We start from the raw sequence: 23,761 nt of genomic DNA, 5'->3' as shown, positions 1-23,761 counted from the left end.
AACACTGAATATAATAAGGACATAAATCAGTATAGGCATTTATGCATTAATGGTTCACAGATTACAGTAAATGCACTGGTGAACATCCAAGAGGATGGGAGCCAAAAGAGAGAAGAGGGGAAGCGCACAGGAATAATACAGGAAAATGGGGATAAGGGAAAAACAAGGTGCATTCCCCTCTCTGCTCATCCACGCATCCCTGTCACACTTACCCCTCATCTCTGCTTCTCCCTCTCTTTGCTCCTGGTTGTTCATGCTAAAAGGCTGCAGTGTGTGGGTGTGTGTTGAGAGGCTGGTCACATCCCTGCGTCTCATGCCATTTTCACTCCCGTTGCTGAATTACCCCTGATTACCTTTAGCTAATTATCATTAGATCTTAGAGAGTGAAATACACACGCACACACATATTACTATTCAGCTCTGCAGAGCCACTGGCAGTTAAAGATCTGAGACATCACTGGACTGCAAAAAAAAGAGAGAGAGAGAGAGAGAGAGAGAGAGAGAGAGAGAGAGAGAGAGAGAGAGAGAGAGAGAGAGAGAACGGTACCTAGGCACATCTCATCAAGGTGTTTGTACTCCACTGTCAAAACATCTCTGTGTAGCAATTATATATATTTTTTTCTTGTCTTCACTGAATAGTAGGTAATTACAACGAGTAGACTGAGCAATGAATTAGTCAGCTTTCTGAAAATAAGTTTTAAAGCGTGATTAGCCGAAGACAGATCAGTCGTTTCATGAATGTGACAATTGTAGAATATTCCAGAGAGCACTTACAATTCTAGAACGCAGAGTCGCATTGACGAAACCATTTTAAAACAAAACTGCGCTGTGGACTATCACTACAACACTGTAGCCTGGAGGCCTAGAGAACTAGTTTCAGAGGCATGCGCTGATATGGGAACTGAAAAATATCCTGACACACAAGTATGCCCTCCGGCCAATGCTCTGCTATTATGGCGTCTATCTTCGTATCCCCAATGTAAGCCACATACACACATACAGACACTCACTGTTCAGTAAAATACCACAATTCCTGAGGGCCCTACTGTGTACCAATCATGTCATATTAACTGAGTTTACCGCTCGTATGTGCAAGGGACCAGACAGTAACACAAAGCTCTCCAGTTGTTTACATTGTTAGCCAGCCAATACAACAACAACGTTGTTCATCAGTGCTTGTTGTGAATTAATAATGAACTGGATTTGCTGGGGAGTAATTATTTCATGATGTACTTGAGTAATATTTTATGACAAAGCTGTGTGAGGAACGAGATAGACCATTAAGATTTCATGCTCCTTCATGATCCTAAGACAAAGCCCAGTGAGTCTCAGTGTGTCTGTCTTTTTGTCACTGCTGTGAATATGTGTTGTGGATACTAGGCCTGACAGTCATTTCTGCCACCAAATTTGATTCCAATAGGTTCATCAATCTTCCTTCTTTCCTTTACTCCTCCATCTGCCCCTCTCTCCCTTTTCCATTCTCTCTCCCTCGCTCAGCAAATGAGAAATTGAAAGGCAGAGATGGGTAGGTTACGTGCACAGGATGGCAAAAATGTTTGACATGGGCTCATACACATATGCATGCACACAAACACATATACATTATACACACTCACCCTCAAACATGCAAGGGCATACAAATCAAAGCACAGATGCATCACAATTCTAATAACTTAAAGAATGGAGGACATCTGTACCATCAGCAATATTAACAGGCCCGGAGCATTGGAACTGCACTACCCTACTCCAGGTGAACATTATTACTGTCCATTTTCAGCATTTACTCAAGTACGTCTGGGGATGGAGGTCAGTGCGAGCATGACAGCAGCACTGATATAACCTCTTATCATCTCCCATCATAATCTCTTCCCTAATGTGACTGCCCCATTATACCGTACGAGAGACAGAGTGGCAGAGTGAGAAAGGTGAAGAGAGAAGGGGAGCGGGCTGTGTATTTGTCTGGTTTTATACCCGCTAGACATTTTAAGGCATCTGCCTGAATAGCCCTTATGCTTTTTTCACCATCTACGAGCATTGATTGGCGGAAATTCCCCAATACGTTTATTGATTTTAATTAGCCATCTTTGTCCTTATTAGTCCTCCTCTGCTCAATTCCCTTTACATTAGCTGTGTGCCTTGGAAATGCTCCCTGTCTCCTCTCACACGTGGTACTATGGGCCTCCGCTGATCCATCTTCAGGCTGCTACGTCCACATGGTGCATTATATTTCTGCAATAATGTTTTTGATCACTCCCAATCTCTGACTGGACCATGAAAAAGCAATTAAACTGGGAGTCAGTGGGACCCAGAGGAGACTTTAAACATCACAAACACAAATCAACCACGTCAGGCCAGGGAATTTAAACAGATTCAGCACACTACGATACAAAGAGAGTTAACAGTTGCTGGTTCAGAGGCTTAGTCCCAAAGCAGCAGTTCTAGTAAACATAAACAACAAACACTCACAGTGGAAATCTAAACATGAAAATACATTATGCATAATTTAGACTAACCTAAAAAAAAAAAAATTGTCTCAGAAATCCCTTTACCTAATACAGAATATTAAGTCGAAAAAGACACCCATCATTTGTTGCCCTTCCTCAGTCTTGTCAACAGTGTGACCCAGTTTGCAACAATACGTGTGTGCTTCGATTTTTCCGTTTTTTGGTCCTGGCTATGGCTTAGAGCAGCCTGTAAAAGAGATTTTCCACTTAATTCTGCACACTGAACTTGACTTCACCATTTTCAGAGTTGATATTCTTTGAAATAGTTCTTTTTAGGTCAGGCCAAGTTTAAAGAGAAAATGACCCACTGTGAATATTAAAGTCTTTCCTGTCCTGGTCCTCTAATTCACTGAAAATGTTTTCTTCACAGGTAGCACGGTGTCAAAGATGAGGGGTTGCAACATCCCAGTCATCCATCTATTCTCATTCAAAAAAACAATATCAACATGATGTCAACTTTGATGGACACACTGCAACTTGAATACACATCATCGGCTCGGATATTCTCTTGCTGTACGGAAGTGATGAAAATTTTGGCTGTTTCTATTGATTGACACTGGAAAAAATTATGCTTATTTCAGTGCCTACAATTTATAGGAATCCAACAAATAAAGGGCTGCAATTTTCATTGGTCACTGAAGTTAAAGGACATAGAGGATCAAGAAGAAAGACCTTGAGCACTATCAATTTCCTATCTTGAATCAAGAGGACGAGTCAAACACCGCTCAAACACTGATTGCTCAGATACCAGCCAAAGGACAATGTGGGATACCCGCTAGATGGTAAGAAGAGTTGTTTTTTGTAAAAACTAGCCAACTTAAAAATTATTGGATTTTAGGAATTCTTGAATGCCTACATCCTGTCCTAATACAATATGAAATGTGTAAAGAGCTGTGTGGCTGGATTAAAACAAAAAAAAAATCTCCATCAGAAATATATCTTTCTATATTGTCAACAGAATTGAAGTAGAAACTAAAAAGAAAGGAAATAAAGACTGAAGAGAAGGATCAAAAAAGCAGATTTAGACAATGAAAATGCAGGATTGACACAGGAGGATAAGCAGGATATACAGAAAAGACAAAAAACCCTAGTATGATTAAAGAAGTGTATAAGAAGAGATTATAAGAGATTAGAGATGCACAGTGGGCGGTTACAGAGATGGCCGGGATGAAAACCTTCTTCGGAGCAGAGAAACGTTTGAGTGAAGGATAGAGAAACAGACAAGAGATGCAGAACAGAGGGAAGGTAAAGGTAACCTGCCTACATACAAATGTTTCAAACTGTGCAGCAGGTTAGAGACAGAGCTTCTCGCGGTCACTCTGCCATCTAAAAGCAAACTTACAAGTTGTTTTACACATCAACTTCTCAGGGCTTAAAAACTAAAAGAATCAATTTGTTTATCAGTATTTTATGCGTTCCTTCTGTAACATTAATGTTCCAAAAACAGTTTGATTAGAAATCAAAAAAGCCTATACTTTAATAATAATAAGTACACCGTTTTCTTGACTCAAAAAACACAAAGCGAGTCTCAGTCTGGTATTTGCCCTCTAGTCATAGCCAATACAGCATCATCATTTATAACATTATAACATTTATACATTTGGGCCAAATTTATACGACAGGAAAAACTGTCAGTTAGACGGTGTAAAGTACAATAGGCTCTATGCACGATTGCTTCCGTGTTTTGTCTCAGCCCGCCCAGTTACATCAGGTGCTGCGTCGCAAGCCGTTTTTGCATTAGGTGGAGATAATGGCAAATTACACTCGCTGTTTACAAGAACTTCCAGCGGTTAACGTGAATGATGTTAACAATATTGTGAGGCAGTGGCAGTTAGCTGTCACACATTAAAGTAAGAAAGAGAAGGGCATTAAATGATATATTTCAAGCTACATCAACAACTTTGAGGGTGAGTAATCTCTCATATCATGCGAAATCCGACTAGCGAATCAGTGTCTAAAATGTTGTCTCGTTTCTTAGAAAATGAATTTTATTAAAGTTTGGCTGCTAGTACACTTCGCTATTGAACGCGCTATGCGGAGGTAAAGACACTGGCTGAGATTCTACTGGAAATACGTCAGCAGCGTTTGTGCATAGCCTATTTAAAGTCTGCATGGTTAAAACACGTACACATACAAAATTGTGTTTTTGAGAGTAAAATTGTATTATTACATTCAGAAATAATGTAAAATACAGGCAAATAAAGCAAAATGTTTACAAACATTATAAACACTATTAATATAGCTATAGGCTATTCCCCTCACTCCACAACAAATCCTTTAAATTTAACGGTATTCAGAACAGAACAAGAATGAAAAATATAAGTAGCTATATATAAAATGTCAAACAAAAAAAAATTCATTTAAAACAAAACTGAACGAAACTCGAATTGGGCTCATGCCTACCTCTCTCATTCGGCACAAATGCAAATGTTTCCATATTCGCAATGTATTTGGATGCTAAATTATTATTGATTATGTAAACTATAGGTTTTGTACTTCACTCACTTTCCAGTATCAACGTTAAACATTATCCTGCTTGTGCAAAAATGTGCTTGGCATAACAACAGCACAGTGGACCGGTGCTCACGCTGAACGGCACAGATTGTACTACGGACTATTTAAATTAAGCAGCGTAACATTTTATATGTTTGGTTGACTGTTTTATTTTGAAGGTGAACAGGCTGTTATTTCAAGTTAGCAATAGTAGAATATGTTGTGTGTGGGTGCGTGAGGAGCCTGCTCAATCACTTTAATTTTTTCCTTGTAACAGCCGAACAACTTAAAATACTCAATTTATGGTCATACAGATAAGACATCATTCGAAACTGTAAAGAATCTACTTTATTTGCATACCCTCACATTAAAAAAAAGCATTGTGCTTTTGTAAAATAAAGAAAACAAACAGGATGCCGCTTTCTACTATCTAGGTTTTCTTTCCGTGACTTGTTTTTGGAGCAGGTCACAAAAATTGACCAAAAATCAGTCTTTTCTTTCTGTTAATTAATTAAGTGAAACATTTTTTGCTTATTGGCCAATTTTATATATGTTTTATATTCAGTTTTTTTCCGTTTTGTTTAAAAATGAACATAACTGCTTTAAACTTTGCGTTTTCGCTATGGGTGTGTGTAATTTACATCATAGAACAAAACGTAAAAGTATAGTCAGTCAAGTTATGTTTATCAAAGGCTTTACTTTACATATAAATCGAAAAACCCCACTATAAAACCCCATAGGAAAATCTCGAAGAAACCAGCAGCAAATTTGTCTTCCGGTTTCTGACATCATACTTGCATCATTCTATTAACCGGTTAATCTCAATTTCAAATAAGCGTTTCTCTTCAGAACTATTTTTTTTCTCTGTGTCCTCAAGTTTCCACCCCTCTTTGTGAAAATACACTGTCAGGGCTGAGAGACAGCTGATTTTTTATTTCTAAAAATACCCAAATGTATACACTCTGGGAGAGCCATTAAATATGACATTTAAATTGCTCCCATTTTCATGCAGCCCGCCTCATTTAAAAAGAGAGACAGACTTGAAAAGGAGACAAAGTGACAACAATGATATGATTATTAAAAAAATACCATATTTTTTGCTAATTGTTTCCTTAGAATTTTAGAAATGTTGTCTGAAATCATAACAAACAAGATGAAAGTGTTTCCAATAAAATTGGATCATTTCCAATACAAACAAGCTTCCAATTCTAGCTAAGCTCTATTGATCAGTTTAGCATGGGTACTAGCACAGTTTAAGGGTTTGTTTTGCATGTAGTTGCTGCCTAAGGTAACAACGTTTGTAACCAAGATACAGCCAACCATTTCCCATCTGGCCTGGCCTGCAACACAAACAACCTTGAATCCAATCCCATAGGATGGAAGGCAGCAAAAAGAATGAGGATCCAGCACAGAGTGGTGCATACCAAACCTTCACACACAAATACTCAAAAAACAAGTGCATTTTGGATTACTGACACGACGAGTAGGTTAATGTCTCAAAATTGTGTACAAATGCACATTTTAGTGAACAAAGAATATTTCTTAAATTCCTTTACAAAGAGAAAATGTGTAACAAGTTGGAAATTCTCAACGATGCTTTCAAGTCAAGACTAATCACAAATCATCTATAGCAAATTTTGATAAAACGTTATCCTGGCTGTCCAGACAGATAACATTATTTTGGTGTCACATAATCAGAACTCACCACAACAATGTAGAACACATTGCCAAAAAATTGGATGTACAAGATCAATGAATGTAAATATATTTAGTGTAAACGCAAGTACTGGCCCGAAATGAACATGATTTTACTGTGCAGGGGCCATTCTTATTGATAAACCCTGATGCAAAAATGTATTGGTGATTTAAAAAATATATCTTGCTGGGTTTTTTTTTTGGTCACAATAATGTTGAATGTAAACTTTTTCACTTTGATACATTTTAGACCTAAGGGGGCAGTCTATATGTTGAATTATTATTAAAAAATAATTTCCAGCTAAATTGCAAATATTCTTTGCCTTCCTTCCCATATTTAACATTGATAAGAGTCACAGACAAGGCTTGCAGAGAATACATACACAGGAAATTCACAATCCCTGGCCATCTAGTCAATGACTGATTAAACAGAGTGAAATCTCTGTTGGGTATTCCATGTAGTCTCTCTGAATAATTCATGCTATTTTGAAAACAATAACAACCAAGAAACAGCATCCATTATGCATGTCAATTTGTTGTAAACGTCTGTGGTTTTCATCTAAATCTCAATTGCAAATCAGACCGAAAATGAGAGCTCTATCTGACCCTTCCGTGAACTTTCAAAAAATTGAGCTAAAATTAAACTAGTGATTTATTCAAATACTGTTCCCTGTAACATTTGAATTGAAATATGACTTAAGGTCAACCCAGGAATAAACCTGTAATTGTTTTTCCAGAAATTCAAATGTCAATCACATTTTAATACAAGTTCAGAACGACCACTTCAACGCCTACAATTCTCAGTGTATAATGTAGTAATGTAAAATTTACATTCAACTCTTTCCACGCTACTCATTTATTTTGCTCAACCTCAATCCATTTACCTTTTTCTTGCAGTCCTTTTTTATTCTAATGTTTCTGTCTAATGCTTTCTATCTGTCAGTCGCTCTGCTAAGGTTATCTAGAAAGCCTTTCAGCTTGACTGATTTTCTTTGCACTTGCCTACTAACCTCTTACCACCTTGCAATGTTTTTCACATTTAAGCAGATATCCTGTAAAAGTCAGACAGCAAACTGTATAACATAAGTGATAAGTGGACTTATAATTGCATTGAACTCTAAACCAAATGTAACCTCTGTTTTTTTTTTTACTTTTCAATATTTCCCACAGGGCTTGTGATTGGAAGCAAAGAAGGACAAGAAAGACCTGCGCTTACCCAACTACAGTGACTGACCAAGAATATTGACTTGAGACATTGGGTTAAACTAAGTCTGCAGAGAGAGTGGGGTACATTGCCTGGAATTATGGCCACAGAGAGCCTTGTTGAACTCCGCGATTGGTTGTTCCTACTTCTTCTATGCCTGACATTATTGGTTGAAGTTCTCGAGTTTGCAGCAGCAACTGCTGCCGCCGCAGAGGCAGCTCTCGGGGAGGCGGAGCTTCAGGGAGAAGTGCCATGCCCCTCAGCTTGTAGGTGTGATGATGGGTTTATTTACTGCAATGACCGTGGCTTGAGCATCATTCCTCCATTACCATTAACGGCAGCTGTGCTCTATCTGCAAAACAACCGCATAGACAATGCTGGGCTACCAACATCTTTAGAGCGACGACTGACTGTGAGAGTAGTTTACCTTTATGATAATGAACTTGATGATTTTCCAACACATCTGCCTCCATCACTACGGGAACTTCACCTACAGGACAATAATATACGAACTTTACCCCGTTCCGCTCTTGCACGGCTCCCCTTGCTAGAGAAGCTTCACATGGATGACAATTCAGTTTCAACCGTAAGTATAGAAGACAAAGCATTCGCCAACAATCCGAGGCTGCGTCTTCTTTTTTTGTCACGCAACCACCTCTCAAGTATACCATCAGGACTGCCTGCATCACTTGAGGAACTCCGACTAGACGACAATCGGATTTCAACTATTCCAACGCATGCATTTCGAGGTCTCTCCTCTCTAAGACGTCTCTTCCTCGATGGAAATCTGCTGGCAAATCAACGAATCGCAGATGACACATTCTCACGGCTGTCTAATCTCACAGAGCTTTCTCTGGTTCGTAACTCGCTCCAGGCACCACCATTAAACCTTCCAAGTATGCATCTCCTTCGGCTCTATCTACAGGACAATGCAATAGCCCACATGCCACGGGGCTCCCTGGACGGCATGCGAAGACTACAGAAACTGGACCTATCAGGTAACAACTTAACGACTCTTCCGAGGGGTTTATTCAAGGATCTAGACAGCCTTTCACAATTACTCGTCCGAGGAAATCCCTGGTACTGTGGCTGTAACCTCCGCTGGCTTCATGACTGGTTGCATGAGCGAGGTTCATCAGTGACTGTGAGAGGTTTAACTTGCCATGGACCAGAGAGACTAAGAGGCATGGTACTAAGGGACCTTACCAGTCAATTAGAAGACTGTGAGATCAGTGTAGATACTGCAGGAGGAATGGTTGGAAATGATGGAGCAAAAAAAGAGAAAGGTTATTTTCCAACACAGCCCCCAGTTACAACAACCCCTCCACTTCCACAAGGTTCCCTCTTTACCCTCAGATCCAGACGACCAGGACACAAGTATTCTGATATGGGCCAGGACAGTCTTGGAGGCGGAAATGGGGTTACTGGTAAATCGTTACTAATCAGTGTAAAACCTCTCACACCAGAGACAGTCCACATTACTTGGCAGGCTGCACAGCCAGTTCCCTCCTTCAGACTTTCCTGGTTGCGACTAGGCAACAGTCCTGCAATGGGGTCAATCACAGAAACACTTGTGCCAGGGGATCGCCGTGAGTATTTACTTACGCAACTACAACCCCAGTCAAGTTATATAATCTGCTTGGTGCCTCTCTCTGGAAACGATGGTAAAAGAACCTCTTTCACGGCAACTGGTGGGTTGAACATAAACACAAACTCAGAGCATGAGCCTCCTGCTTGTGCCAAAACAGAGACAGATCCCCTAGAGCAGCCTATTTCAGACCAGGACAGCGATCGGGGAACTGACCAACTGTCAGCGCTACCACTTGCTGGAATTATTGGAGGTGCAACAGCATTGGTGTCTTTGTTCTTAATTTTTGGCATCTTCTGCTGGTATGGACACCGTGCAGGGTACCTTGCACCAGGTGATCCCTCTATATACGGTAGAGATGTAGTTGGATCAAGAGGTGCCAGCAAACATTACGATGACTATGTTGAGTCTGGAACCATAAAAGACACGTCAATCTTAGAAATCAGGGCTCACGGCTTTCAAATGACACCAATGTCTGCCCAACAGCCTTTGCAGCCCAAGGCAAAAGTTGAGGATATGACATACATCCATACTATCTTTCCCTCTAATAATGCAACTCTATATAGGAGCACCCTGAACCACACAGGAAATCCAGGCTATGGAACAAATCGAGGATACAGAGAAGGGGGAATACCAGACATAGATTATTCATACACGTGATAGCCTTTTTTATAACCCACTGCCTATTCTGTTCCTTTCTTTAGGCAAAGCAGTTGGGTGGGGGTTTCTTTTCCCTAGGTTCTAAAGTAGGGGTGTGCCGATTCTAAGGGGACCATCTTTCCCCATTCATCACACACAAAAAGTTATTACTGGGTAGAAAATTTCAAATAGATTTGAAATGAAAATATTTATATTAAAAATGGCAGTTTTCATATACCATTGGAGAATTGGTGTTACTGTACATCATGACGTTTAAAACAAAAATCAGGATTCTGCTAATTGAATTGCATCTTTTAAGACATTACTAGAAAGAAAGAAAATTATTCACTGTTCAAAATCAGGAGTTAAAGGAGTTAGTTCACCCAAAAATTAAAATTCTGTCATTAAGTACTCACCCCCATGTCGTTCCAAACCCGTAAGACCTTCGTTCATCTTCGGAACACAAATTAAGATATTTTTGATGAAATCCGATGGCTCAGGAGGGGCTCCATTGAAAGCTATTTAATTAATACTTTGAAGGCCCAGAAAGGCAGGAAAGACATCGTTAAAATAGTCCATGTGACTACAGTGGTTCAACCTTGATTTTATGAAGCGACGAGAATACTTTTTTTTGTGCGCCAAAAAAAAAAAAAAGACTTTATTCAACCATTTCTTCTCTTCCGTATCAGTCTCCGTGGTGCTCTCAACGCATGCGTGTGTGGTGATGATGCAGGAGCTGGCGTTCTGACATATGACCCGGAAACGGAGGGCTGTTTACAAGCAGAGGAAGACGCACGCTCAGATCATCAGTACCAAGCGATGCCTACTGAACAGGAGAGTGTGTGCTGCATCGATTGTGATATTGTCATGCCATGCCACATCTTGAAAGTTTGGATAATTCAGACAATGAGACGACACATGTATCTCGCTGTATAACAGAGGATGCATCATGGTGCTCTTGTGAACATGCGTCGGAGAAGAGAAGAGATTGTTGAAAAAAGTCGTTATTTAGGTTTTTTTGGCGCACAAAAAGTATTCTCGTCGCTTCATAAAATTAAGGTTGAACCATTGTAGTCACATGGACTATTTTAACAATTTTTTTCTTACCTTTCTGGGCCTTCAAAGAGTTAATTAAATAGCTGTCAATGGAGCCCCCCCTGAGACATCAGCTTTCATCAAAAATATCTTAATTTGTGTTCCAAAGTTTGTATCTTAATTTGTGTCTTACGGATTTGAAACGACATGAGGGTGAGTAATTAATGACAGAATTTTCATTTTTGGGTGAACTATCCCTTTAAAAAGCTATATGGACAGTGTCCTGCAGACACTGATGCGAAACATTAACATGGTTACATACAAATTTTCAGAATGGAACACCTCGTGATATGTGAATGAAGCAGGTTTATATTCGGCACACCCCTATTCCAAAGTACCCTTTGTGCCTCCTTTAGTCTGGTTTCAAAACATTGTTCTTAATGGGCAAAAATCCGTCTGGAACATGCTTAAAATACCTATAATAGTCGGAAAGTGCCAGGGATACCACTCTTGGTGTTGATGTTATCCAATATTCAGATGATAATTGAAGCTGTTTTTGCATCTTAGGGTTAGTATGATGATGATGATGTTGACATCTGGGAACAGGTTCATTTAGATATAGTTTTGCTACCTGGACTTTACTGTGTATATATGCACTGGGGGAAACTGATGCCTTTCCGTTCTGGGGATACTGGCGACAAAAACAAAACAAACAAAAAAAACATCTTTTTGGGGAGTGTTATTCAAATTCTGATTCTCCGTTCTCTCTCCCTCCTTTTATGGGCTTTTCCTTTATTCTCTCTATTTCTTTTGCACGCAGCACGAGGACTTTGTTCCCAACCCAGGGAGCTGACAGTGGTGATAATAGTTTTGACAATGAAAGACCTCAAATTGCTTCTGGGTTTCTTTTCTTTTAATGAGAGTGAGAAAAGTGGGGTAGAAGGAGACAAAAGGAAAGAGAGGGAAAGAGATGAAGGCACAGAAAAAAGGTTTCATGTTCACAAAAGAAAATTTGTCTAAAAAAAAATAAGACACTGAAAAAGTGGATATCGTATGTCTGAGAAAGAGAAAAATAACATTTTCTATTCACCACATGGAGGTTTCAAGAACAGTCAAATCAAATTTTCAAAGCTCAGTAGTTTCACCTGCTCAACAAAAGACAACCACATTTAAATTATGATGGAAGATATGACTTTAAAATCTGAGGTAATTTAATCTAAATAGAAAGAGGCACGACAATCATGAAAGGGGGCAACCCTAATTGATGAATGAACCCAAACTGACAGGCTGACACAGATAACACAGTCAATTTAGCATGTAAAAAAAAAAAAGTAAACTAAAGGGCAGGGCTTGTTGATACAGAACATACTAGAGAATATCATGGAGACTAAATCTATTAAAGTAGATGACAAATGATCGGACAACATTTACACATGTCAGCTCATTACAATCTTTGTGTGTGTAACGCTGAGGTGCAGGAAAAACAGAAATCAGGGATTAATAAAATATGTAACACTGTGAACCTCTGCATCTCGTGTGTGGGCTAAGAAGGAAGAGAGAGAACAAAGGTCTTTAACTGATTAAAGACAATCCACTTTTTTTTCCACAGTTTGACTTTGTGTGACTTAAATGCAGCATTAGCCGGGAGAGTAGAAAGGTAGGAACACTAAAAGGATATGCGTACCGGATCTGCAATTTTCCAGCCTTTTCTGATGCATTTTAAATGTGAACTATTCAAACAAGTAGTACATGTAAATCACTTCTTTCTCTCATTATAGATATGGAATACCATCACGATGAATAGTAAATAAAGCTTGTTATCTTTTTCATTTACATATGTATCATTAAAAGTTGTGATGAAACACTTTGTTGATTTGTACGTAGTTAATAATAGAAATAAATGATCTATATATGTTCTATCATAATACATGATCTATCCAAGCAAAAGATGTTTGCCCTGTCCTTTAAAATAATAACGAATGCACCCATCTATTCTCACCCAATCTTTCTTGTGTGAGGCATAACCCCCTTTGTCAGTTCCCTAAGGGCCTTATGAATTTGAACAGTTTAGAGAAAATCTCCATGGTGGCATTGATAGGCATATATGGCACAGGCTCATTCACTGGAAGAGTGAATAAAGAAAAGAGTAGCCAATTGGATAATGTCTGTTTAAGCGCAAACTTGCCTCCAATCTGGATAGTGTGGTAATGCCTGTGTAAGCAATGCAGAGATCAATATAATGAGAGGGGGAGCGCAGTATACAGTATCCAAGAAAGAATGGGCTTTAAACACAAGCTCTTAAATAGCTTAATGTGTACGACACGTAAAAGAACTGCCATGTCCTCAGTGTGGTTTCTCAGACAGCGTAAAGTTCAATTAGTTATTTGCACCGGTTCCCCAACCCATTTCTCAAATGAATGTAATTCTAGATAATTGGAAAACAGCACCTTCTTCCATAGCGATTTACAATTCACAGCAACATCAAATTATTGAGTGTTATTAAGCATACGACTGCCAAAGACAGTTGTAGACACTGACATATGGAAGAAGGCACAGATGTGGCATCCATAACGAACCTTAAAGTAGCTTTTGCCGCTCAAATCACCAGTTAAAAGGCCAACTTGACAATACCCAACAATTAACTTGAGAGTTTGACAAGTACCAATTACTGGTAAATCAAACACCCAAGAAGCTACACCTATAGGGGCTTCACAGTGCCTCTCACATTGCACCTAGCGCAACCAAACTGAGAATTACAATTACTGCAAGCAATTGCACCAATCCAAACAGCAGCAGAAACTCTCAGAAGTCGTCCCTGATGAACCACATGCCTCTTTTCCCTGCATTTACCACATTGGGTCAATTAAGCTAATTAGACTAGAGAGGAGACCAACAAATTCACATTCCTTCATTGGAGCTAAAGTGGCGATTGATTGTGAGAGAATGGTATAAGGTGGGAGGCTTTTAACGAGGCCTGAAATAATTGCTATGGGGCTGCCATTCTGCAAACGTGCTCAGATGTGTTTTTTTTATCCTAAATCATTCATTCAAAATCCTAAATCATATCATTAAAGGTTCAGTAACTAAAAAATGATTCCAAAGCCTCAGGCATCAAACGGAATTCTATCACGGCACTACGTTTGGGAATTTCCGGACACTCCAAAATATCTAAACGGTTATATTCTCATTCAATTCATATTCATTGTTCACATAAATGCTTAAATCTTTTTTTCTTCTTCCAAATTGCCACAGTTTTCAACAAAACAAACTAAATTGGTTAAAACGCTGCATAAAAGAAAAGCTATTGCACTAAAACGAAATTTTCTAAGCGACGCAGACAGAATGAATTTATTAGGGTTGTGTGTGTGTGACAACCATTTCCCTCCAACAAGCTTGGTTTCCAATTAGCAACAATGTGGCATATGCTGAGAGATGTGAGATTTCTCAGTGTGAACTCATTTTAAATTCGCCTACGCTGGTGAGAGGGGTCTGAACCACCAGCTAAGGATGCTGAGCTTCATTTGCAACAGATAACAGATTTAATGGCTTATGCTCTTTGACAAATAAGCTGCATTTTCAGACCTATTTAGAGATGTCTACACATTTTACATACGCCTGTGTGGCGCTATCCACACTCCCTGCCAAAGCTGTGTGAATATCACAAGCTTTCTGTGAAAGGAAGACATATCAGTGTGAATTATGCATTCCGTCTTACAGTGAAGTCTAAAACTGCGCAGGCAGAAATGCAGCATTACTCCCTTCATTCTTATCCTCTGTCATGCCTCTCTACTATCTGTGGGGCTATTTTTCTGGCTTAGGGTAAAGATAGAGTTCTGTACAACGCATCTTGGGGCCTTTCTAGATTTTTCTGCTGTCAGTCAAAAGTAGACATTTAAAAAAAACGAGTAGCCTTCAGCTCATTCACAGCGCCCTCCAGTTTCTTTTGCTGCTTTTCATAATACAAAAATGCAATAAAACCCATCCCATTTCTTTCTATTTTTTTCTATTTTTGAGAAATCAAATAAAAACTCTTTGTTCCATTTTAATCTATACAGCATGGCGTCACTCTTATCTGGGATCGTTTCTGTATCTGTGTCTGGAATATCAGTCATCTGACTTAGAATACTGACACTTGTCCTTAATTCCCAGCAGAATATGAATAAACATAAAGGGCAAAAGCAATTTCTTCCATGAGCAAACATGGTGCAGCAACACAATCTTCATTAAACAACACTTTTGATTCTTTTTCATGGTTATGATCCTAAAAAAAAAAAAAAAAAATATATATATTCTTTTCGTTTACTTTTCAGTCATTTAACCGACAAGGGCATGTGTTTTTTTTCTCACAAACTCAATCACAATACACTATTCAAAATGTAATGCATCTTAATAAACCAATACAGGACAGTATATCCTCTCCCACTAACTAGATGGATGGGTGGATTGACAGAGCGATGGATGGCTAGTGGCGTAAAAAGGATGTTTATCCCTCCCTCCACCCCTGCTCTCGGAAGGACAGTTCTTAAGTGCTTGTGGATTTTATGTTTACGGTGTTTTATAGGGCAGATCCAGGAGCCAAGAGTTGTAAAATGTTGTGAGAGGGAGGAGAGAGAGGACAGGGGGTGGAGGCAATGTTATTGTAAATCCAATCTTTATTGAGAACAACAGACAAACAGTCCTCCCCACTCCAGCCCAACTCTCCATCACTCTCCCTATTGACTGATGAGTTCTCAAAGTTTCAAAGACTGTGCGTTCGTACGTTTTTGCTCAGTTCAACTGTTGTTTAAATCTAACTTTTTATAAAAGTCTAGCACAGACATGGGAGAACTACGACCCTCAACGTGGTTTAATTCAGCCCACAGGTCAATTATCCTGAAATTGTTTCATAATTCGATATAGCTCAATAGCACCTAATGAGCCTTCCCAATCGTGGTCAGAGTTGCCAGATTGCCACCCACACCAAAAACATTTAATCAGAGCTTTAGTTTAAACCTGCACAATTTGTCAACATTCTGCCCAATATGTGACTCAATTTGCCCGGCAACCATGAGCATGTTCTCTCTCTCTCCCACTTTCCATTGCGTAAGGTGCTACCAAACATCTAACTGCATGTTGGAGATTATCGACCTCCAGAGCTATTTTCTGTTCAAAGGAAAGTCACTGCTTGGTGCTACTTCCACCTCAGTGATAAACTTTAATAAAATACAGATCTGTTTCCCAACCCTGATCCTGTAGTACCTCCAACATTCTGCACAATTTGGATGTCTCCCAAATCAAACACAACTGATTCAATTCATCTGCTCTAGTAAAGACTTAGACTCCAAAGACTCCAAAGGGTTACTACATTAAAACTTTACATGAACAAATTCAAAAACAAAATCAAATAATGAACTGAGTGGCCCAATCAGTCACAGATACACTTCAGAAAATTGTGCGTCATGTACTAGAATAAGTACATTAACTTCTCTCAGAACAAATCGAGAACAATATTGTATCTCAAATGTAATTTTATTCATGTATGTGGGCCATGTGGCAAAAATCTTGCCCACCCCTGGTCTAGCAGCCTCCACAGATGAAAAGCTAAAGATAAACGGATTAGAAATAATCCCTGCACTGTAACATTTGTTTGGTGACTATTTTAAAGGCATGATCACTTAATAGTATACACTATAATAATATAGGTAAGAGTGGATTTCTTTGAATAGTTCATGCATAATTTTTTTCACATTAATGTGCTACTGGATTGGACACCAAAAATGTACTAAAAGTTAAATTTGCTCTTCTAATCCACCTTTTCTTGCAATGTGGAAGTAAGCTATTTTCTGTGAATCAGTGAGACTTCCTACTCATTAGGCATTATAGGTAAAGAAGAATACCAAAGTGCAGTGAACGGTACAAGCTACAAGCAGTTTGTTTATAATTATGACAATACATTAAAACAATACGGTAAAAAATACCAGTTTGCAATATCAAGCACCATAACAAAGGGTTTTCTACAGCCAAAAAAAATAACTAGAAGTAATAACGGGCTCCTCAAACTACTTTTTTTACCGTTGATGTCACCAAGCCCTCTTATTTTTCAACCTGTCATACAGCAACAACTTTTCAAGATCCAGCCAAATCCCAATGGATAAAATCAAGTGCCTCTCTTTTTGCCATTTCACTCGGAAATGTCACAATAAGTTGCAAATGCCATTTCAAGTTGACTTCCAAAAACAGCAATTAGGTTATATTATACCCGCAAAATCTGCTAAAGTAACATGGTATAAAAACATACCAGATACAAAAAGTGCGTGCTTACACTCAATTGGGTACTTTGGTGAGTGAGATGCATACTTAACAGTCCTGAGAAGTTCATTCCAACCTCTAAATTAATGACCACTGGACAGTCTGTTAATCCTCACGCTTTTACACCGAGACCTACGGCCATCCGATCAATGCGTCAACTGGGAGAGATGAATCAATGCCCTGTCAGACAAACTCCTCTTTCTCTCTTCATGCTCACTCTTAGTCCTTTGCCTTTTCAGCTTCTTTTCCTCCTCGCCCACTTTTCTTTCTACTCATGCATTGCATACCTGTTTAAATGAGCTCCATTAGGCCATCTAGCAGCAAGCGTAAGTCCTATGTGGCAATATGATTGCTAAAACATTAACCAGTCATTGCTTTGCTTTATGGCAGCTTAGAGGTGATGATGGAGAAATACTAAACCTGAGCACTCTACTAACCCTGTATGAATATGCTAATGTCAATATGCTAAATATCTGGAATATGCTGACTCTAATAGCTGTAGATTAATTATGAAATTGTTTCGTTTCCTGACCTACAATGGACCCTATTCAGGTTAGACGGCATATTTATTTGAACACAAATGAAAACAAGGCTGTGAGAGATGTACAGTCCGTATATCTTAGTTCCATCTAATTTTACAGTCAATCTTTCGTAACGATGTACTTCAGTGTTGAACAACTGACACCAAGGTACACATTACAACAGTAAAACCCACTGTAAATCTGTCCCTCACAACTTTGTTTCCTTTGTGCAAAATTAAATATGGCTACTCTGACAAAAGTTTGCATGTTTTTCATGGGCGTAATATACGCAAGGGCCGTAAATTCGTCCCACACAATTTTTTCGGGCAAGCGTCTTCACGTAGAAGTTTTAATAGGCCAATGAGAATAAATCTAGATTAAATTCAGAGTCAAGATAGTCTATGCATGACCAGACGTTTTATTCTTATCTAAAATGCAGCGATGTAAACATTATGGAGGGCTGAACACTCTTGTGTAATGTATTTTTCATTCATACGGGAAGCCGGCTCTTTCACAGAAAGCCCAAAACTGACTCGTAGAATTAATAACTTGTGGTTTTCCAGGAAATCAAAAAAATTCTGTGATCATTTTTTTTTACATTGTATAAAATCCATTTTTAAAATATAGGACTAAAAATTATAGAATAGAAATAACTGGTTAATGCTCAGCAGTGTATTTGATTTCTTAGCCAATTAATAGCAAGAGATAAGACAAAATTAAACCTGTCATTAAAGACAATTGTCAGGAAAAGAACCTGGTAATACACTAGGCATTTCTGTTTCCCTCACTTCTGGAAGGATGGCTACGCCCCTGGTGTTTTTAGTCTGTCATCATAGTGCTTGACTTGTCTCTTTAGCTATTTAAAGGATGCAAATGTGAAAAGCTTGAAAGCTCCTGAAAGTCACTTAACTGCCAAGAACACACAAGCAAATGCAGATGAATGTTCCCAAACTCTCAGGTGTGTCTACAAAGGGACTGACTGGATCCCAGAGACAGAAAGTAAGCTCTACCTCCACATGAGCTCTACTGATGAGGACCGCTGACAATTACTGTTCAACTTTATTAAAATAGTACCGGAAAAAGAGTGACACGGCTGAAGAGAGGGTTTTTGTTGTTGTTCTCTATAAAAGTATTGAATGCATTTGCTCTCTAAACTGAAATGTACATTTAGTGCTGCCAACTGAGAAAGGCAAAGGCTCACTGCCTTAATATAGAGCAGAGTTCATTTCAGACAAAACAGGACCACAAACATTCAAGCTCAACAATGCCAAATCTTCCTCCAGATTGTATTTTTTCAACAAAAATGAAATAAAAAATGGCCAAGGAAAAAAAAAACTTTTAACAATAAACAGCTGAATCTGTTTTAAGTTTATGATGTATGGCCAGGCACACACGGTTTTGGGAAACGATAAAATTGTTTGTAAGACAAAAACAAGCAGGTAAATGTAGACTATGATTTTTCCTGTACTTCGACTCTCACCTGCGTTGGCAATCGAGTCGATCTCCAGTTTTGTGATGTCACCAGTGAAGAGGGATATTTTCTTATTCAACTCTTCATTGACTTGGTACTGAGGCTTACAAGAGTCACCTAAGAGGAAGCAAACAGTGATGTTAACATGTCAACTGTTTTACGCAAAACAACCCCAATGTAGTCTACATCCACTAAAAAATATATATTCATGTCTTTATCCTTCCAACACTTTCTGGTCTACAGATGTTAGGGTTAGTACTTGAATTGTACTTGGATCAAAACAAAGAGATTCGCTTTTGCTATAATTATTATACATGATGAGTGTTTTGTTCACCTGATGGACTCCAGACAGGAATCTTCTCCAGAGGAATGAAGTCGACCCTGTACATTTCCCTCCTCTTCTCCTTATCCATGGAGCAAAGCTTATCTACCAAATAGAAATAATTTAAACCAAATCATATCAAAATAAATGAAAAACAAAAATGCAAAGTTTTTATTTTGTTCAGATATTAATAACTACATTATTAATAACTAGATGAGTAAAGTTTGTAAACAAACTTTGATGTTGGCACGTGAAAGCCTTCTGAAGGTTAGATAGATAGATAGATAGATAGATAGATAGATAGATAGATAGATAGATAGATAGATAGATAGATAGATAGATAGATAGATAGATAGATAGATAGATAGATAGATAGATAGATAGACAGACATTAGGTTAATGTTGAGTCATTCTCGCTAATTAAAATGGCTTAATCTCTTCAGAAGATGGCGTTATTATATCTTAATTAGGTTAGTTAAATTATATTTCTTTCTGGTTCTCTGTTAATGAAGGTTAACAAAGACGGGTGGACGGGTGTCTGACATCAGTACACTCTAGGGAGAGACTCACTCTTTGCCTCTTTCCAGTCACTGTTCTCCGAGTCCAGGTTCAGGCCGGGCCGCGCGCTCATAGCGTGTAGCGTGCTCGTGCGCAGAGACGCCAGCAAAGCAGCCGAGACCCCCACAGCGCCTAGGACAACCATGCCGGAGCGAAGTGGCTTAACGGCCCCTCCACTCTGCCAGTGGAGAGACTTTGAGGCAGTGGAAACCTTCTCCCACCTGCCTGCTTTACGTAAGACCCCCCGGGAGGGCAGCGCTTTGATACTTGCAGACCCTCTGCCTTCGCTGCAGAGTGCATGAAAGGAGCGATGTGCAAGTCTGCTGATGAAATTGAGATGACTCGGCCATCTGTTTTCAGTGCCGGATATGAACCCAACACTTTTAGAGAGTGAAACACGAGCAGCAAGTCTTGACATCTGAAACACCATGGTCTGGTCTGTCCTGACAGTTGACAGCTGGCAAATTTAATGTTTAAAGCCCAAATGACTCCTGTCTGCGCCTCGATTTTATCCTAATTTCGATTTGAAGACAATTGTAAGAAAGAGTTCATAAAGTAAGAAGTGAAATTGAAAGTCAACTGTCGATACAATACAAGCAAATGGGACTGTACCAATATGTAGGGGTCCATGACTTAATTCAAGCGCTTCTCGGTATTTGGATTGTCCCGGATCAACATATTTTATCCTTTACTGATATCTAGCGGCAAGACGCTGTAAGCGCAATATTCAGTCTAGATGGTACTGTCTATGTGGTCCGCTACTAATAATTTTGGTTTGGCTGTACCATTTTCAATGTCGTGATTTTAGATTAAACTTGATATGAATTAGGACATACAGCAGTCTCAAAAGTTTGGAAACGTTATTATTTTTAATGTTTTTGAAAGAAGTCTCTTATGCACGTCCAGCCTGCATAAAAAATACAGAAAAACAAAACAAAAATATTGTGAAATATTATTACAATTTAAATAATGTTTTTCTATTTTAATATACTTTAAAATATAATTTATTGGTGTCACATGATCCTTTAGAAAACATTCATTCAGCAAGGATGTGTTAACTTGATAAAAAAGTGATAGTACAAATTTATATTGTTAGAAAATATTTCTATTTTGAATAAATGCTGAATGTTAATATGCTGATTTGATACTTAGTTATGATCAATGTTGGAAACAGTTGTGCTGATTTTTTTTTCTTTCTTTTTTTTTTGGAACCTGTGAAACAGTTAAAAAGAACAGCATTTATTCAAAATAGAAATATTTTCTATACATAAATCTTTACTATCACTTTTTATCAATTTAACACATCCTTGCTGAATAAAAGTATTAATTATCACAGGTTTAAATATATATATACAGGTCCTTCTAAAAAAATTAGCATATTGTGATAAAGTTAATTATTTTCCACAATGTAATGATACAAATTAAACTTTCATATATTTTAGATTCATTGCACACCAACTGAAATATTTCAGGTCTTTTATTGTTTTAATACTGATGATTTTGGCATACAGCTCATGAAAACCCAAAATTCCTATCTAAAAAAAATAGCATATTTCATCCGACCAATAAAAGAAGTGTTTTTAATACAAAAAAAGAAAGTCAACCTTCAAATAATTATGTTCAGTTATGCACTCAATAGTCAATACTTGGTCGGGAATCCTTTTGCAGAAATGACTGCTTCAATGCGGCGTGGCATGGAGGCAATCAGCCTGTGGCACTGCTGAGGTGTTATGGAGGCCCAGGATGCTTCGATAGCGGCCTTAAGCTCATCCAGAGTGTTGGGTCTTGGGTCTCTCAACTTTCTCTTCACAATATCCCACAGATTCTCTATGGGGTTCAGGTCAGGAGAGTTGGCAGGCCAATTGAGCACAGTAATACCATGGTCAGTAAACCATTTACCAGTGGTTTTGGCACTGTGAGCAGGTGCCAGGTCGTGCTGAAAAATGAAATCTTCATCTCCATAAAGCTTTTCAGCAGATGGAAGCATGAAGTGCTCCAAAATCTCCTGAGAGCTAGCTGCATTGACCCTGCCCTTGATAAAACACAGTGGACCAACACCAGCAGCTGACATGGCACCCCAGACCATCACTGACTGTGGGTACTTGACACTGGACTTCAGGCATTTTGGCATTTCCTTCTCCCCAGTCTTCCTCCAGACTCTGGCACCTTGATTTCCAAATGACATGCAAAACTGAGCAACAGTCCAGTGCTGCTTCTCTGTAGCCCAGGTCAGGCGCTTCTGCCGCTGTTTCTGGTTCAAAAGTGGCTTGACCTGGGGAATGCGGCACCTGTAGCCCATTTCCTGCACACGCCTGTGCACGGTGGCTCTGGATGTTTCTACTCCAGACTCAGTCCACTGCTTCCGCAGGTCCCCCAAGGTCTGGAATCGGTCCTTCTCCACAATCTTCCTCAGGGTCCGGTCACCTCTTCTCGTTGTGCAGCGTTTTTTGCCACACTTTTTCCTTCCCACAGACTTCCCACTGAGGTGCCTTGATACAGCACTCTGGGAACAGCCTATTTGTTCAGAAATTTCTTTCTGTCTTACCCTCTTGCTTGAGGGTGTCAATGATGGCCTTCTGGACAGCAGTCAGGTCGGCAGTCTTACCCATGATTGCGGTTTTGAGTAATGAAACGGGCTGGGAGTTTTTAAAAGCCTCAGGAATCTTTTGCAGGTGTTTAGAGTTAATTAGTTGATTCAGATGATTAGGTTAATAGCTCGTTTAGAGACCCTTTTAATGATATGCTAATTTTTTGAGACAGGAATTTTGGGTTTTCATGAGCTGTATGCCAAAATCATCAGTATTAAAACAATAAAAGACCTGAAATATTTCAGTTGGTGTGCAATGAATCTAAAATATATGAAAGTTTAATTTTTATCATTACATTATGGAAAATAATGAACTTTATCACAATATGCTAATTTTTTGAGAAGGACCTGTATATATATTAAGAAGCACAACTGTTTCCGACATTGATAATAAAAATCAGCATAATAGAATGTTTTAAGAAGGATCATGCGGCACTGAAGACTGAAGTCAGCTTTGCATCACAGAAATAAATTATATTTAAAGTATATTCAAATAGAAAACCATTATTTTAAATTGTAATAATATTTCACAATATTACTGTTTTTTCTGTATTTTTTTATCAAATAAATGCAGGCTTGATGAGCATAAGAGACTTCTTTCAAAACCATAAAAAATAGTAATGTTTCCAAACTTTTGACCGTAGGCCTACTGTGTGTATACAGTTAAAAAAAAATAAACAAGTACAAATATTGCATGCACTCTCTCAATCAATATGAGGTCATAAAAAAACAGATTTATTTGAAGTTTAACTATAGCATTGAAATTCAACTGATGACCATTAGGGAGATCAAAATTCTAAATTTTATGTTGGAACATGCATAGAAGTGCTTTTGTTCTTCTTTTGTGTGTGTGTGA

The 23,761-nt window shown here is 38.6% G+C and overlaps 2 protein-coding genes across 2 annotated transcripts in view; one reads left to right on the top strand and one right to left on the bottom strand.

Annotated features, from left to right (window-relative positions):
• macrod1 (mono-ADP ribosylhydrolase 1) overlaps positions 1 to 20,922 on the bottom strand; it is a 55,784-nt gene extending 34,862 nt beyond the window's left edge. Inside the window, exons 1-3 of the mRNA XM_056257292.1 lie at positions 20,331 to 20,922; positions 19,773 to 19,865; positions 19,448 to 19,555 (exon numbers count right to left, since the gene is read on the bottom strand). Of these exons, the coding sequence (XP_056113267.1) occupies positions 19,448 to 19,555; positions 19,773 to 19,865; positions 20,331 to 20,748 (619 nt within the window). The 5' untranslated portion in view covers positions 20,749 to 20,922. The remainder of the gene's footprint in view (positions 1 to 19,447; positions 19,556 to 19,772; positions 19,866 to 20,330) is intronic.
• On the top strand, positions 3,077 to 10,393 carry flrt1b (fibronectin leucine rich transmembrane protein 1b). The gene is made up of 2 exons (XM_056257290.1): positions 3,077 to 3,286; positions 7,863 to 10,393. The coding sequence occupies exon 2, from the start codon at positions 7,997 to 7,999 to the stop codon at positions 10,142 to 10,144; it is 2,148 nt and encodes a 715-aa protein (XP_056113265.1). The 5' UTR covers positions 3,077 to 3,286; positions 7,863 to 7,996; the 3' UTR covers positions 10,145 to 10,393.
• Positions 20,923 to 23,761: the final 2,839 nt, after the last annotated feature.

This window comes from Rhinichthys klamathensis, unplaced genomic scaffold, assembly GCF_029890125.1.
Source record: "Rhinichthys klamathensis goyatoka isolate OS25496 unplaced genomic scaffold, OSU_Roscu_1.1 h1tg000136l_1, whole genome shotgun sequence".
Taxonomy (NCBI): domain Eukaryota; kingdom Metazoa; phylum Chordata; class Actinopteri; order Cypriniformes; family Leuciscidae; genus Rhinichthys; species Rhinichthys klamathensis.
This window is presented reverse-complemented; position numbering and strand designations above follow the sequence as displayed.

Coding starts and splice junctions, on each gene's coding strand:
- flrt1b (XM_056257290.1), top strand. CDS start 7,997: ATGGCCACAGAGAGCCTTGTTGAACTCCGCGATTGGTTGTTCCTACTT.